The sequence below is a fragment of the Danio rerio genome, chromosome 14 (genome assembly GCF_049306965.1).
Source record: "Danio rerio strain Tuebingen ecotype United States chromosome 14, GRCz12tu, whole genome shotgun sequence".
Classification (NCBI taxonomy): Eukaryota; Metazoa; Chordata; class Actinopteri; order Cypriniformes; family Danionidae; genus Danio; species Danio rerio.
The window spans coordinates 11,846,387-11,861,488 of record NC_133189.1 but is presented as its reverse complement, the minus strand read 5'-3'; the positions used below and the strand labels follow the sequence as shown (position 1 = coordinate 11,861,488).

Below are 15,102 nucleotides of genomic sequence, written 5' to 3'. Positions count from 1 at the left end.
CAATATATCAAGTTTGAATTGAATTGCGAGATACAATGTAAAAATCCAAAAATAAACAGTTATACTTTGTTTCTTATATAAACTTTATTTGTTTACGCATGATTATTGTCACTTTATTTGCGTCTTTGTCAGTAGTCATTCATGAAGCCACTGTGACGCCTAGCGGTGCTTAAATGAAATACAAGTGTACAATGTACAAGACGTACCTAATGATACAGTATTATTGACACCGTGACATTTGATTTATGCTGTTCATATATGACCAATCTTCTGCGTCACTACAATAAATCACTCTAGTATAGATGTATGTAATCTAAACATACATCGTCAACAGGTCTGGATTTCTAAAATATCTTGGGATGGCAAACATGGATAGCAACAACAAGGTCTGATAACAGTCACTTGATTATTTTCCAGAGCTTATAGAAACTTGCGTTTGGATAATAATGGAAAAAAAAAAGTTTATTTCCCATAAAACTACACATTACATTTGTTTTGAGTAGTTTTAAATTGCATCTTGATATAATTCTTAGATTTAATTTTGATTTTAAAAAAGCTGACTTCAGCTTAAGAAAAAAGGCCCTGTTCAGACCTGGTATTAAGACATGTTTTTGTCAATCAGACCAAAAGTTTAGAATGCGAAGTACTGGCGTGAACAGGCTGTAAAATATTGAGTTTGTCAATTACAAAGAATTACAGGATAGTTGGGTTTAAATGAAAACTTCATTTCTTAAATTAATAATAAAACATAGCAGTTTTCTTGCCGCCCAAATTTTATTGTAAATTATAAATTTGATGATGCCAGGACAGAAAAAATCTGTGTAAAGCAACATCTGTGTAAGTAGTTAGCACTTGCGTTGAACCATAGATATTTACACTAGATATCGCATACAGACCCTAAGCATGTGTCAATAGCGCCGCCACATTTGTACAGTGCTCCCAGGACAAATGTCATTCAACTCAGTATCTGGATTCACTTGTTAATACTAAAGCCAATGTAAAGATGCTGGACCCGCTGTGCACGGGTGTAGAAAGAGCAAAAAATCAAAGCATAAAGGCAGAACATTTCATAGGTAAGATTTTGTTTTTTGTGCTCAACAAGTAATGTTATTGATGATAATAGTCACTTACTGCACTGAAAATGAGGCAAAATAGCAGCAACTCAAACTAAATACTAGGATTATGCTAGTTTTGTTGAAAAAAATAAGCAATGTAAATCAAAGATGACAACAAAATACTGCAGTGCCAGAAACTTATTGTCGGCTAAGTGAACGAGTTGTTTTCGATCATAGATATATGTAAATGTGTATTTGTCTCAGGCTCTGGATTCCCAGTCCTCCACTGCACCTTGGTCCCACATTCATTTCAAAGGAGTGCTACCCTGTACTAAAATGGCGGCTCTGTTGACGCATTCCTTCCAATAGACAACAATAGCGTAGGCGACATCTACGTTTCTGACATTTACGGTGCCAGAAACTTGTGTTATTGTTGGCTTAGTGAACAAGCCGTTTCCGATCATAGATATATGCATGTGTATATGTCTCAGGCTCTGGATTGCCAGTCTTACACTGCACCTTGGTCCCATATTCATTATATATAACCTATTTAATTTTACATCACAGCTTGTTCTTAAGATGTCCAAATATGTATTGCTAATTGGATTCATCAATTGTGAGGCTGGAAGATATTTTTCTTTATTCTGAAGCAGCACTTAACAGGATGGGGACACTGGTGAGGCCACAGAGAAAACGGTCAGGTGAGGAAATAATTTTATTCATTTTAAACACAGCAAAGTGGAAGCTAGTCAAAATCTGACTCAAAAATAGGCTATAAATATGATGCTGACAAAATTAAGAAATTCTATTGAGGAGCTCGCTCTCATAATACATGACCTCAGAACTGAAGAAGAGTGTGCATTTAATGAGGGTTGGCTTGCTTACGAGACATGAAATGTTGATGTATTCGAGAACATTATGCTTAGGGTTAGTCTCCCAAGTGAACAAAGAAACAATGAAAATAGATCGTTTCTAAAGGACACTGCATTTCTCACTCACATCAGCCTTAATAACCTCAGCTCATATAAGAAACCAACCATTCCATGAGAAAAAATAATTTCCTCCTCAGACGTTAATGATAAATGGTAGATAAATGGTGCTATTTTCAATGTACAGAACTGTTAGAAAAACTTCCATTTAAGTCTTCATTTTAAATGTTAATATTTACAGACTACAACATACAAGTCAATCTGGCAAAACATCCTTTACATTTTCCTTATTAGCATTGCACAACATTGCCTATACATAGCCAAGTTTATTACTTAAGATATATGAAAGATGCTTTTGAATCCGCAGACTGATGCATCATCGTCATTTGGGAAGACAGGCGAAAATACAACCTGATGTGTCCGTGTAGCATATTTACAGCCTTGTTGTTGGTTGGTTTGTTTAAAAAGTGTCTGATCACATGGCTTTTAAAACCAGGTTTACAGAAAATGGTTAAATGCCAAATCAAAGTCTATTCTACAGAGTATGACAAACTCACTTAAAACTATTGCATGAAATCTTTTTCGGATCATCTGCATTTCGTCATTTATGATGCAACTGGTACAACACATACTATGATTTCATACCAACACAACCAACACTGTATGAAACCACATAAACATATGCAGCACAGTGCTCTTTTTTTGAACAAAGTAAATGTACCATACAAAGGGATCTCTGCATTGCCTTAGAATTTTGTCAAATGTTGATATTTAATAGAAGTGAAGAACCAGGGCTGGAGCATGGCCTTCACCGTTTTTGTCCTGCAACAATACTTATTCCACTGTAAGATGTGTCAAAACACACTGCCATAAAGTTTGGGGGTGGGGAGATCTTGGCACCAGCAAATCTGATAAAACTTGATGGCTTTATATAAGATGTATGGGGGGGAAATCTCATTAAGAGTCCTCACATGACTAGGTAAATATAAAGCAAAGGGCAGAAAAATCTCATTTTAGCTAGACAACACTCTCACGGTTGGTGGAAATGAGCACCGCCCTGCGGCAAATAGGGCAGGTCGAGTTTTCTGATAGCCAGCGGTCGATACAGTGCACATGGTACTCATGAGAGCAGGGCAGCTTCCGCAGTTTGTTGCCTTCAGCATACTCTGTAATACAGACACTACAAGTTTTGAATGCATCGCTCTCGCCAAAGTTTCGCATGGATAAGTTGTCAATCTGCTCTTTGGTGAGACCTCTGGGCTGGTCGTCATCTTCCTCGTTGAGCAAGAAGAAGTGCGCAAGTCGCAGGAAGGGCAGTGATCCAGTTTCATCCAAGTTGATCGGAGCCCGTTGTCGCCCTCGGTTCTCCCGAGGTCCAGCAGCACCAGGTAGTCCACCTTCCACTTCCCTTTCCTCAGTCCTTGCCTCTAAACCACCCTGGTTCAAGCCTCCATGGCCGGGAAGATAGGGGTCTGCTTCACTTGCACCAGTTCCAGTAGAAGCATCAGGGTTTCCCAGTGCGTCAGAGAGGTCTGCTGGTGGGTTGTCTTCACGATTTGAGTCTGGAACTTCAGCTTCCATAAAATAGCTAAGCTCACCAAAGCCAGTCATGATCTGACGAATCATAGACTGCAGAGCCAAAGAAGTGGCTTCCCCAAGTCCTGCATCCGAGATCCTACGAATGGGAATGCGGATAGTGCTGACGTATGTTCTTACTCCTGCTCGCTCAGAACGGGAGAAGGTCCGGCGAAAACCTCCACGCTCAGTCTCGTATAATAAAGTGTTGTTTGAAGTCTGCGAACGAGACCTTGTACGATTTGCAATGCTGTCTCTCTGACGATACTCTCCGGGACGCACCCTACGTACCTGCAAATCCAGCATTATGGTTGGAGGACGACGTCCTGAGGCCCCTGCTTCTCCAGTAGTTGCCTCTCTTTCTTGAGGTGCTTCAGGTACGTCAGTTGCTGATCCCAAAGTATGAGTTTCCGTTTCCACTGTGCTCTGCCTAGATAAAAACAGTTGCCGAGTCCTTGAGCTTCCCTCAACCTGTGGCTCAGGAAGTATCTCAGGATTATGAGTAGGTATGCCGTGCTGGGTAGGCGGGAGTCCATCCAATCTTTCAAGGTTGATCGGTGAACGACCTCTTGCCGTGCGAGCCCTTGTCCGTCGCTGCTCTGGACTTCTGCTACGAGCCCTTATTTGACCCCTACGGGGTTGTTCCACTGAAGGCAAGTTTGGAGGAGTTGAGGTTAGTGGATTTGGTGCATCTACTGGTACATTATCATCTCTGTTTAGAGTCAATGTGCTAGGAACTGGCAATTCTGGCTCTACAATAACAGCCAACTCATCCACAACTGGCTCCTCAACTACCTCTGCAGTCTCCATAAGACTCTCAGGCTCAGAAACAGAGCCATCTGGTCTTTCCTGGCTGCCTTCCAACCTTTCTGTCTGTGTTTGCTGCTCAGCAATGTTACGATTGACATTGATCTCCAAGCTGAAACGGAAATCACCACTGTTGGGATTGGTTTGGCTCACAGCCCGCCATGACTGGTTACCCCGGTAACCACTCCTAGTTGTATTCCCCGTCTGTCGTACTGTGTTCAGCCAGTCAAGAAGGGTCTCCCCACTTGGGTTTTCTTCAGTGCCCTCAACCTCTGTCGCTGGGAATGACAAGAAATTGATTTTAAATACATGATTATCACAGGAAAGTTAAATGAATGATACACAAAAGAAAAAAAAAATAGCAGCTGACGTACCTCCAGGCGCTTCCCTTCTTTCTTCAGTGATGTTACTGCTGGGTGACTCAGGGCCATCCTTGACCTGCCTAAGTCGGTTCAACAGTTCATCTGCTGTGATTTCACCTGATCAAGAAACATGAGGGTTAGCATTTTATGCCACTGAAGGAGTGGAGACTTGCAGAAAACTTAAAAAAAGCAATTCAACTGATCAAAAGCATTGTTTACTGTGGTCAATTCCAAACATTTATACACACACAAATGTTCAATCTTTTCTCCAGCAGCAACTTCTTTTAAAACCCCTCAACCCTGATTAAATGAATAGCTAGTAGTCAGATTCTTTTTATCCTTAGTTAGTTTTAGCTGGCTATTGTGGCTATCTATATGTATTAACGGTTTTGATTTGGGAGATGCTTAGATATGCATGTGTGGGATCATTTTAATAAATGCATGCTTTCCCATATGCATTCATCAAACATCTAAAGGTAGGTGTAGTGTTATTACTAGGCAATTTAAAATATTATTAAATGTCATCTAGATAGTCTACATAGCTTACCCGAGTTGCGAGTTTATTACGGATTACCTATGATAACCACATATATATATATATATATATATATATATATATATATATATATATATATATATATATATATATATATATATATATATATATACATACACACACACACACACACACATACATACAATGTTTTACCATACATAATTAAATTTTTTCTTCACAACACAATATTTTTTAATTAAAATCTATGCATATATTAATATTTATATATTATTTGTAATACAATATTGTCATTTAATACAAGCCGTAAGATATCTATCTATCTATCTATCTATCTATCTATCTATCTATCTATCTATCTATCTATCTATCTATCTATCTATAGTTGTGTATATATATATATATATATATATATATATATATATATATATATATATATACACACATATCTTACTGATTGTATTAAATGACAATGTTATAATACAAATAATATATAAATATTAATATATGTAGATTTTAATATTAAAAAATTATTGTGTTGTGAAGAAAAAATCTAATTATGTATGAAAAGCATCGTCAATGCACCGTGATGCACCAAGATATCGAATTAAACTGAATGGATGGCATGATAATCGTAACTAAACCAAACTGTAAGACCGGTGTAGGTTCACACCCCTAATATAATGTGTTTTCATTATATAAAGTTATTTGTTTTGTAAGTAGTGGTGCCAGTAACTGTGTGTTCACACCGAAAGCAGTGAGAGCGTCCAAGGTCGCTCTGGCCGCCCTGGTGACAACGCTGGCTGCCTGTCAAAATTCGCTACATTAATCTCGTATTTAAAGGAGCAGTTGCAGCATATCAGTTACATTCCTGCATAAAACATGCTTTCTAGCGTGAAAACGTTGCACACTTCTTATCGAATTCATTTTACAATGGAAGATCAAGTTGCATGTGTTCTGGGTTTGCTCCATTTAATTATCCAATGTGTCTATGTCTGAAATATCCTAAAGCAGCAATACTATTTTGTACTGTTGGATGAGATTCCCGCTTTTTTAAAGATAAATATATAACATTAATGCACATCAGTAACTCGCCAGTAACGTATTTAATGCATATTTATGCAAGTAAGCATTGTAAATAATTGAAAATCTGGCGACCCCAATAATCAACCCCTTGGGAACAACCCTTTGGTCGGTACCAAAGTTCACAGGTCTGTGTTCTCTGAACTCCTCTCAAGCGATGGACTTCTTCATTCTGATTGAAGGTCATTCTACTGTCATAGCTCATTACCATAAAGTTGAGTTGATTTCAACTCTCCTCGATGCCCACAACGGCAAAGAGGTGCCATGCCGCTCCTTAAAGCTTATCGTCACCTCTTCTCATTGAAAATGAAGGACTTTCGGCTACTTTGACGCTCTCACCGCTTTCGGTGTGAACGTTACAGTAAACCTTGGATTTAGTTTAATTCAGATTTTGTTAATTTGGATGGGATTAAAATGTAGCATGCTAATTGTGCCCCTCTGTCTTAATATCAGCTTTTGTACATCACAACATAAATTGACATCCAATATTATCTCGGTCGTAGAGTTAGTCACAGAACTTATTTGTACTGACAAAAGTATGTGTTTCATTTGTTTTAAAGCCTTGCCAGCTAAACGTTAACGGCAGCTCTGCATTTTTTTTTCAGAGCACACACCCGACAAAAGGGACAAGAGCATTCCCCTACAAAGCCAGTCAAACATAACCAAAATACAAAATCAGGCTATCTTTAAAGTCTGATCACACCAAAACTGCCAAAACCATACAAGATTTACATAAACACAATTGAATGTGGTGTCTAGATAGAAAGGAAACAGTTATTATAAAAATGGATGCATTATGTGTGGGTCTTAAAGGGCCAGCAGACTAATAATCAACATGGTGCTGCTTGTCATTAAGAGACAATAAAAAATTTGTATTCTGTCAATATTTGCTAATTTTCACCTAGTCTGTATTCATTAATTATTATCAATTTGATGTTAAGGTGACGCGGTGGCGCAGTAGGTAGCACAATCACCTCACAGCAAGAAGGTCTCTGGTTCGAGCCTCAGCTGGGTCAGTTGAAATTTCTTTGTGGAGTTTGCATGTTCTCCCCGTATTTACCTGGATTTTCTCCGGGTGCTCTGGTTTCCGCCACAGTCCAAAGACATGTGGTATAGACAAATTGGGTATGCTAAAGTTGACCGTATTGTATATGTGTGAATGAGTGTGTATGGGTGTTTCCCATTGATGGGTTGCAGCTGGATGGGCATGTGCTGAGTGAAACATATGCTGGATAAGTTAGCGGTTCATTACGTTGTGACGACCTCAGGTTAATAAAGGGACTATCCAAAAGAAAATAAATGAATGAATGAATTTGATGTTAATAAAACTAAATGTTTTTAAAAATCATAAAGTATATTGTGATTTTTTTAGCAAAATAATTGCCATATTGCCCACCTCTAGCCACAGTTATGAATTGATAAATCATGTATGAATTGGACAAACAGTGTATGCATGCATACAATCAAATACTTTTGTGACGGAAAACTGACACACTGTAAAAATCTAATTTCTGCACAACCTCAGCAGAAAACCTCTACTCATTCATTTGAACTTTTACATTGCATTCATGATGAATGGTGTACCACCTAGTGTTAGCACATTGAAAATTAAACTATATTTTCCCAAGTTCAAACTTGAGAGGGGGATATAAAACAAAAAAAGGATGTCATTTTGGCATTAGAGCCAAATGTGAAAGCACCAACTGATTGCATGGACCCAAATATAAATTATATATATTAAGGGTGTCATGATCCTCCAAATCCTCGATTCGATTACATTTTCGATTCTAAAGGCACGATTCGATTTTCGATTATGAATAATTAATTAATTAATTAATGACCAATTAATTTTTTGTAGCCTACCGTTTAAACTACCTGACCTGGATGGTCTTTGTTTTACCCATAAACAAATCGTACAATAAATGATTAAAGGCAAGATACACACATAATTACCACCTGTCAATCACTTTTTCTGCGGGACTCGTGAATAGGCAGCGATCTGTGTCGTTATAATGGCATCGGTAAAAAAGACGCACAACCAACAGGAACCAGCCAACAGTATCTGAGGTGTTCACTAAAATGACTAAGTACAAGTGAGTGAAAGATTGAAGCAGTCCTCTGACTGCCTGGACCTGCTTTCTCGAGCGCATGGCTGTGTATGCGTCTGTGTGGTCATGTGATTGGCATTTTCCGCGAGCGGATTTGCAACGGGGGCGGGCGGAGGATCGCGATGCCGGTGTTGTCTATTGGACGAACCGTACGTAATACATACATAGCAGAGCTTGCAAAACTGTGTTTTTTTGTCGACAACACGAAATCCAAAATGCTTACACACCGGCGACATCATTGAAAGAGGAGAGGGTTTCTTTCGACAGGTCTCCTGCTTCTGCAGTTTAACAAGCACTTCAACAAGCCGTTTTTTTTCCCGCTTGGCAAGCCAAGCTGACGTGACATGGGGGCGTGGCAGCATCAACGATTCTATTTTTTGATTCGATAATCGAAATTGAGCATAAATTTCGATCGATTTCGATTAAAAATCGAAATCGTGACACCCCTAATATATATATATATATGGTATTCATATCACAGCTTATTATGTTCCCTATCTATCTCTTACTTTGATAATGGGACAGGCAGTAGCAGAAGTCAATATATCTTATAAGCATCTCATCTGTTACAATTACTTGTCAACACATAAAAAAATCAACAAAAAAGACGGATTACAAATGTATTTAACTCTAAATACATCTGTATTTATCTTATGTTCTTGTAATTATAATTTAGACTATATTTTATCTCCAATACCCAACTCAACAGAACTTAAGAGGGCTTTAAAGTGAGCTGTACTGTTGTCAAAACTTGACGTATACACACTGCTGATCACCAATTTGACCAAGAGAATTATTACTTGTAGAGTCATTGGATTTGCAACATGTGTTATTGCTTGTTTTGTATTGTGCGTTTATGTCACGTTTACAAAGATGTCACAGCAATAAAGGCGGTGTAAATAAAGCAATATGACTACTTACTTTAAGCAGTACTAAACTGCTGTAGAAATTAACTGAAACTGAAGCAACCTGAACTTTGCTGAACCATACTAAACAGTTCTGAGAGCTCTGCCAGGAAGCATGAGGACTCGACATGGGACGATAATCATTTTCAAGGTATACCGCGGTTTGGAAAGATCAAGGTTTTAAAACTGCCAACATATCCTCCTATACCGTTCCTAAGATACGAATTAAGATGAGAGATATAAGATTTTTTTATAGTTTTTTTTTTTTTGGTTTGTTTGTTTTTTTAGGACAACCAATCTCCATCTGTAAAGCTATCCAAAGATGCCGTCTTAAATTGTAAAGAAATCTGTTTTTGAAACAAGTCAATAATTTCTTTGATTTCTTTAGCCTGACATGTTTACTGCTCAAAAATATCTTAAATGTTTCTCAAAATAAAGTATATTGTTCAAAGTTTTTTTTACCCAGATATTTAGTTTTTTTTACCCAGATATTTAAAAAGAACTTGTTTTAGAGCAGTAAGCACAATATTGTCATACCGTGAAGTCGTGATATTTTTATCTAAGGTTGTCATACCATCAGAATCAAACACCAGCCCATGCCTAATAAAGACAGAGCTTATTAATATTCATAACCCTTCCAAATAAATTACAAACAAAGCATTACGATTATATGGCTAAATCATAGTGAGGAAATTAACTTCCCATTCTCTAGATTTTTTGCACCTTCCCAAGTCAAATGCATACCTATGTAGATATCAATAAAATGTAATCCTTGTCTAATGTTCAAATTGACGATCCTTTCCTTATGTTCATGGCAGTTTTTTGCCCACTGACCTCCATTTTTACAACATTTTTGATTGCAAAGCCTTGACAGCATACAATTGTATAATCAATCAGGTAAGTGTCATTTTACTGTTTGCATGTGCTAAAAAAAGGTTTCTGGCTTTTATATGAAGTTCTATAGAGTAAAACAGAAGATTATTGTGGCCTTGAGCATTTTGCACACTGCTTATGTACCCTGCACGCCTTGCATTTTATCCGCCGGCTGCACCTCGCGTTTTTGCCATTGCGCATTGATAGTTTACAGTTAAAAAAAGTCAACTCTAAGGGGAAAAAACAAGTCATGTCAGTCACATCTCTCAGCATTCAGTTTGATCGGCCCCTTACTATGTTTACAATGTTCTGAGAGCTGAGCTGCTTATTTTCATTCTCTCAGGCATATCAAAATAAGTGTGCAAAGATCTCTTTCACACACATACACACATAATACTCCATATAGAAGCCAGAAATTATGCTATTTTGCACTGCAACTGATGATCAACAGTAATCAAATTACCAGAAAGTGCCATTATAATGAAAGTCAATGGGACAAAAAAACAGCCAAGAAAATAACGAAAGTGTAGTTAATTTACCCAGAGGGTATTATTGAGTTTTCTAAAGCATTTTCCCAAAATATATGTCAAAATAATGTGTCACTAAAAATTGTTGCATTTGCTAAAACACAGACGAAGTCTGGATTATAACTCATCATTTCGCATGTGTTTTTTTTTTGAGGCCTGTGACTGTCTGACAGCTTTAAAAGCATTCAGGCATAAGAAATTGTACCGTTTGGAACTTTGACAAATTAACAACAATTAATTACTGAACTGTTTATAAAACGAAAACTATGCAGTAGAGCAGCACAATTAATTGAAAAGAGATTGCGATCTCGATTCGACCCCCTAGACGATCTTAATCCAGCATTTCTACGATTCTGTCAATCATAGTTTCAAGTTCAGCAGAGAAGCAAAAGTCGGCTGCACGAGTCTATTCATTGTTTCACACGCGTTGCTTAGCGACATGGACACCTCCAAATGATGTTAAAAGAATCACATACTGTATTTAATACTGTATTTATATGGTGTAATTCACCTAAAAATGTCATTTTTGACTTCATATAATGCTGTATTCGCGGCCGGGAAATCACACGTGACGTGAGCATATGCTCTGAATAATAGGTAATAAAGTTGTAAATAATGTTCAGTTTTTGGCACAGAGTGATCGTTTGAGAGCCGCGCACAATGTATGAACAGCACTTAGCAGTCAAAATGAAGCCGAAAGCGTGCACATCACTTAAATAATCATTTCGCATTTTAGAGTTTAATCAATGACAATAAATGTTTACAGTGTCAGTATAACTACTCTAGCCTATATAATGTAGATTTTACCAGTGAATTAAATGGTCTAATTATGTTCTCAATGACAGATTGCAAGCACAGGCCTATATCATAAACATAATTCAACATCAGAATTCATTTAAGTACAATAATTATTTATAGAAATAGACCTACACAATATTAATGTTGTTGTTTTACCACATGTTTGAGAAAAAAACAATAATCTCATATTAAGCTTTATTTTACATCTACAGAATCGTGAGAGAATTTTGATCTTTATTTTGAACAAAAACATTGTGATTCTCATTTTAGCCAGAATCGTGCAGCTCTACTATGCAGTATCATTTTACATTTGATTATTCAATTACTCTACACCTAAATAAAGTTCGACTTCTACAAAAAAAAGGATTATCTTTTTCTTTATTGAATTTATCTATGCTCATTGATTGTTTATTATATTTTACGCATTCCCCTACAGAATAATCCGAATCGAAAATTAAAAGTAGTTTCCAAACAGTTATTCAACTTCTCTTGTAAGATTTTATTCATATCGGCCGGTACTAGTTTCTAACAATATGATAACCTTGGATAGAAATATTACGATTTCATGATATCATGGTATTGTGTAGTCACCATTTTTGACTTTAACAATTAAATATTTTATTGAATTATTTTTTTTTATCATTCAGCTACTGTATTTGAATACTGTTAGACTCAGGAAACAAACAAACAAACAAAAAATTATTTCAACTGCTTTTTCTTGATTGTATTTATAGATTGTTATGCATCAAAATACTCACAAAACATGCAAGTAATAATATTCAAATTAAAAAATATATATCGCAATGCTAGATTTTCCAATATCGTGCAGCTCTAGAATTGTGATTACTGCACTAAAATAAGTTATTTTTAAATGTCTGGGTAAAAAACAAAAACTTTTTCCCCTATTAAATGCACTATATTTTATTTTAGGAAACATTTATAACATTTTGGAACGGTAACATGTCAGACTACATAATTAAAATAAATAATTGACTTCTGCTGTCTTCATTAGCTCCAAAAACACTGATTTCTTTACAAAATATTAAAGAAACACATTAAAAAATCTTACATATACCTTAAGAATGGTATAACAGAAAACCTTAGCAGTTTTAAAACCTTGACTTTTCTAAACCTCGGTAAACTTTGAAACCAATTATCATGCCATGCCTAATCGCAACATATATCGCAGATTAAAAAACATCACAATCTTTGATTTTTCCAATATTGTGCAGCCCTAAATCACAGTCAAATAAATAGTGCTGTTGTTTGAAAGTCATGTGCAAATATAAAACCAACTTTACCTCAATAAAAGCACACAGAGGTTTAAACAAAGTATCAAATGCATTCTAATGCACCTTTAAACGCCTCCAAAAATGTTACAAACCATAATGACCACAATGTATCCAAGTAAAGCACTTTAAAAATCATTTAAATTGTCTTGCATGATAAAAAGATGAATGAAAATTGTTTTTACCAGGGGTGCCGAGTAGATTGTTGTCTCTCATGAGCCTATAATCTTCCTCGCTAAGATTGTTGACAAACTGATAGAAAGCCTCCTCTCTGTCCAGACGGTCCAGCTGCCTTCTGCGTTGTATTTCAGACTGATCACTGCTGCCTTGATCTGCATTATCCTGACCCTCCATCACTGTGACCCAGGTATCAGATCCAACTTAAACACAAATCAAGAAAGAGCATTGTGTCAACTTGTCACACGCATCGAGAGAAAAATACGCATTAGCAAAACCATTCTACGTTACAGTCAATTGTACACGACGTTGGCTGCTATATACATAAATATAGCAACCATATAGGATTGTTTGACACCATCGTTAATACGAGCATGAAACGGTCACACAGTCCCTGTATGCGAACGTAGCTAATAAAACTGGTCAAAACGCCAAAGCGCTGGGTGACTAGAATAATATTAGTAAACCACTGAAGTGTAACTTAAGGTTGTGAGTTAAACTGGTCTATTTTGGCTCAGTTGAAGTATAATGAACTGACTGCAGCTGATACTGAAAACAAAATGGCATCAGCGAGCTAAACATGCTAATAGCTAAAGCTCGAGTATTTCAAGGAAAACAGCTCTTACATGTGCCCTTGATACCGCGTACAATTGCCAGATAAAACGCGACACTAGTGTAAGTAAAATAACAAGTGTGCTGTTAGAAAATAACTAAATAACCAATTTTACATCAACGGTGTGTTTCACAATGTGTGACGACAAGTCGCTCGCAACCATGAACTAAGGGAAGGTTGACGGCTAATATTAGCAGTAGCATGAGCTCAAATTAGGCTCGAGTTAGCTCGCATAACCCATGGAGCACAAGCATTCTTTATCATGCTAAGCTAAACCGAAGCTAATGTTAGCACGGCTAAGAGTTTAAAAAAACAGCCAACCGTCAGCGGGCTCTCCATTATTTCGCCGATCACAATAAACCGATAAGTGAAATAAGTAAAAACAAAGAGGAATACCTTAATAAACCCGTCGACGCCTTATCTAGTTACAGTTAGCGACCTGTAGATGTTTGTAAGTTTTAATCTTGACAGCTATTCAGGAGTTCATTTTCTCAGGCGTCTCTTCGGCATCGAATCTACTTCCGGTGTGCGTAATAGTACGTAAACGTGTTATAACGTAAAAGTCCCTTTTATAAGCTGAGGGAAAGAAACAGATGCTCGCTTTCTCTCTTGTATTACCTACAAGACTTTATAAACGTTTGTGAAAAACTATATTAATTGCACTATTCCACAAATATGATTGAAACTAACTCTATTCGAAATAACGTTTTTATAGCAAACATGTCTAAAGTAACACGTCTACTGAAGTTAATGCTAAATTATGACAATATCGGATTAAAAGGACAATACATTACTACTAATAATACTAAATTGATAATACTAAAAGGACAAAAATGATAATTTATAGGCACCACTACTACGAGCTTAACTTTTATTTTGAAATTGTGAAAGAGACACCGGAAAAAACAAAAGTGTCAAGTTAACATGGCCGTGAGTGGAAAGTCACGAATGATCCAGCGATTTGTAATTTCGGTTCATTTTAACATCGACATCCTGTAAGAATTGAACTCGTCATTACATTTCCTCCTTGTGAATTTCCTTAAAATTATTGAAAAGTGACTATTTAATAATATTTTATCCGTTTATTCTTGTTTAAAGCTCACTAAACATCATATGTATGTACAGAACCTGCTAAACAAATAAATAAATAAATAAATACACAAATATATACATAAATGAGTAAATACATTCCTGAATAAATAAAATAATAAGTAAATACGCAGATAAACAAATGTTAATTAAAAATCCACAAATTCCTGCATAAATAAATATTTAATTAATAGTGCAGGCAGGTAAATAATTAAATAAATTACACGAGGGGAATAAGAAAATGCTAAACTGAAAGTTTATTTTAATAAACATTTAAAAAAAAAAAAGGGGGGGGGGGGGGATACACATTCAGTTTGCATTGTCTTAGTTCGTGTAATTTATTTAATTATTTGCCTGCCAGCACTATTAATTATTTAAAAAATATGCAGGAATTTCTG

General features: G+C 36.4%; 1 protein-coding gene across 2 annotated transcripts; it reads right to left on the bottom strand.

Moving 5' to 3' along the window:
• Window positions 1–1,752: 1,752 nt before the first annotated feature.
• Window positions 1,753–14,157, bottom strand: rlim (ring finger protein, LIM domain interacting). 2 transcript variants are annotated; one of them, XM_009307767.5, is made up of 4 exons: window positions 13,629–14,157; window positions 13,011–13,205; window positions 4,741–4,845; window positions 1,753–4,644 (listed from the first exon to the last, which is right to left on the bottom strand). In XM_009307767.5, the coding sequence occupies exons 2-4, from the start codon at window positions 13,177–13,179 to the stop codon at window positions 3,002–3,004; spliced, it is 1,917 nt and encodes a 638-aa protein (XP_009306042.1). In that variant the 5' UTR covers window positions 13,180–13,205; window positions 13,629–14,157; the 3' UTR covers window positions 1,753–3,001. The 2 variants fall into 2 exon arrangements, with proteins under 2 accessions (XP_009306042.1, XP_686027.4); XM_680935.11 differs by having other exon boundaries at window positions 14,012–14,157.
• Window positions 14,158–15,102: the final 945 nt, after the last annotated feature.

Coding starts and splice junctions, on each gene's coding strand:
- rlim (XM_009307767.5), bottom strand. CDS start 13,179: ATGGAGGGTCAGGATAATGCAGATCAAGGCAGCAGTGATCAGTCTGAA. Junction 4,846..13,010: donor CAATCTACTCGGCACCCCTG/GTAAAAACAATT, acceptor TTTCTTGATCAG/GTGAAATCACAGCAGATGAA. Junction 4,645..4,740: donor AAGAAGGGAAGCGCCTGGAG/GTACGTCAGCTG, acceptor TGTCATTCCCAG/CGACAGAGGTTGAGGGCACT.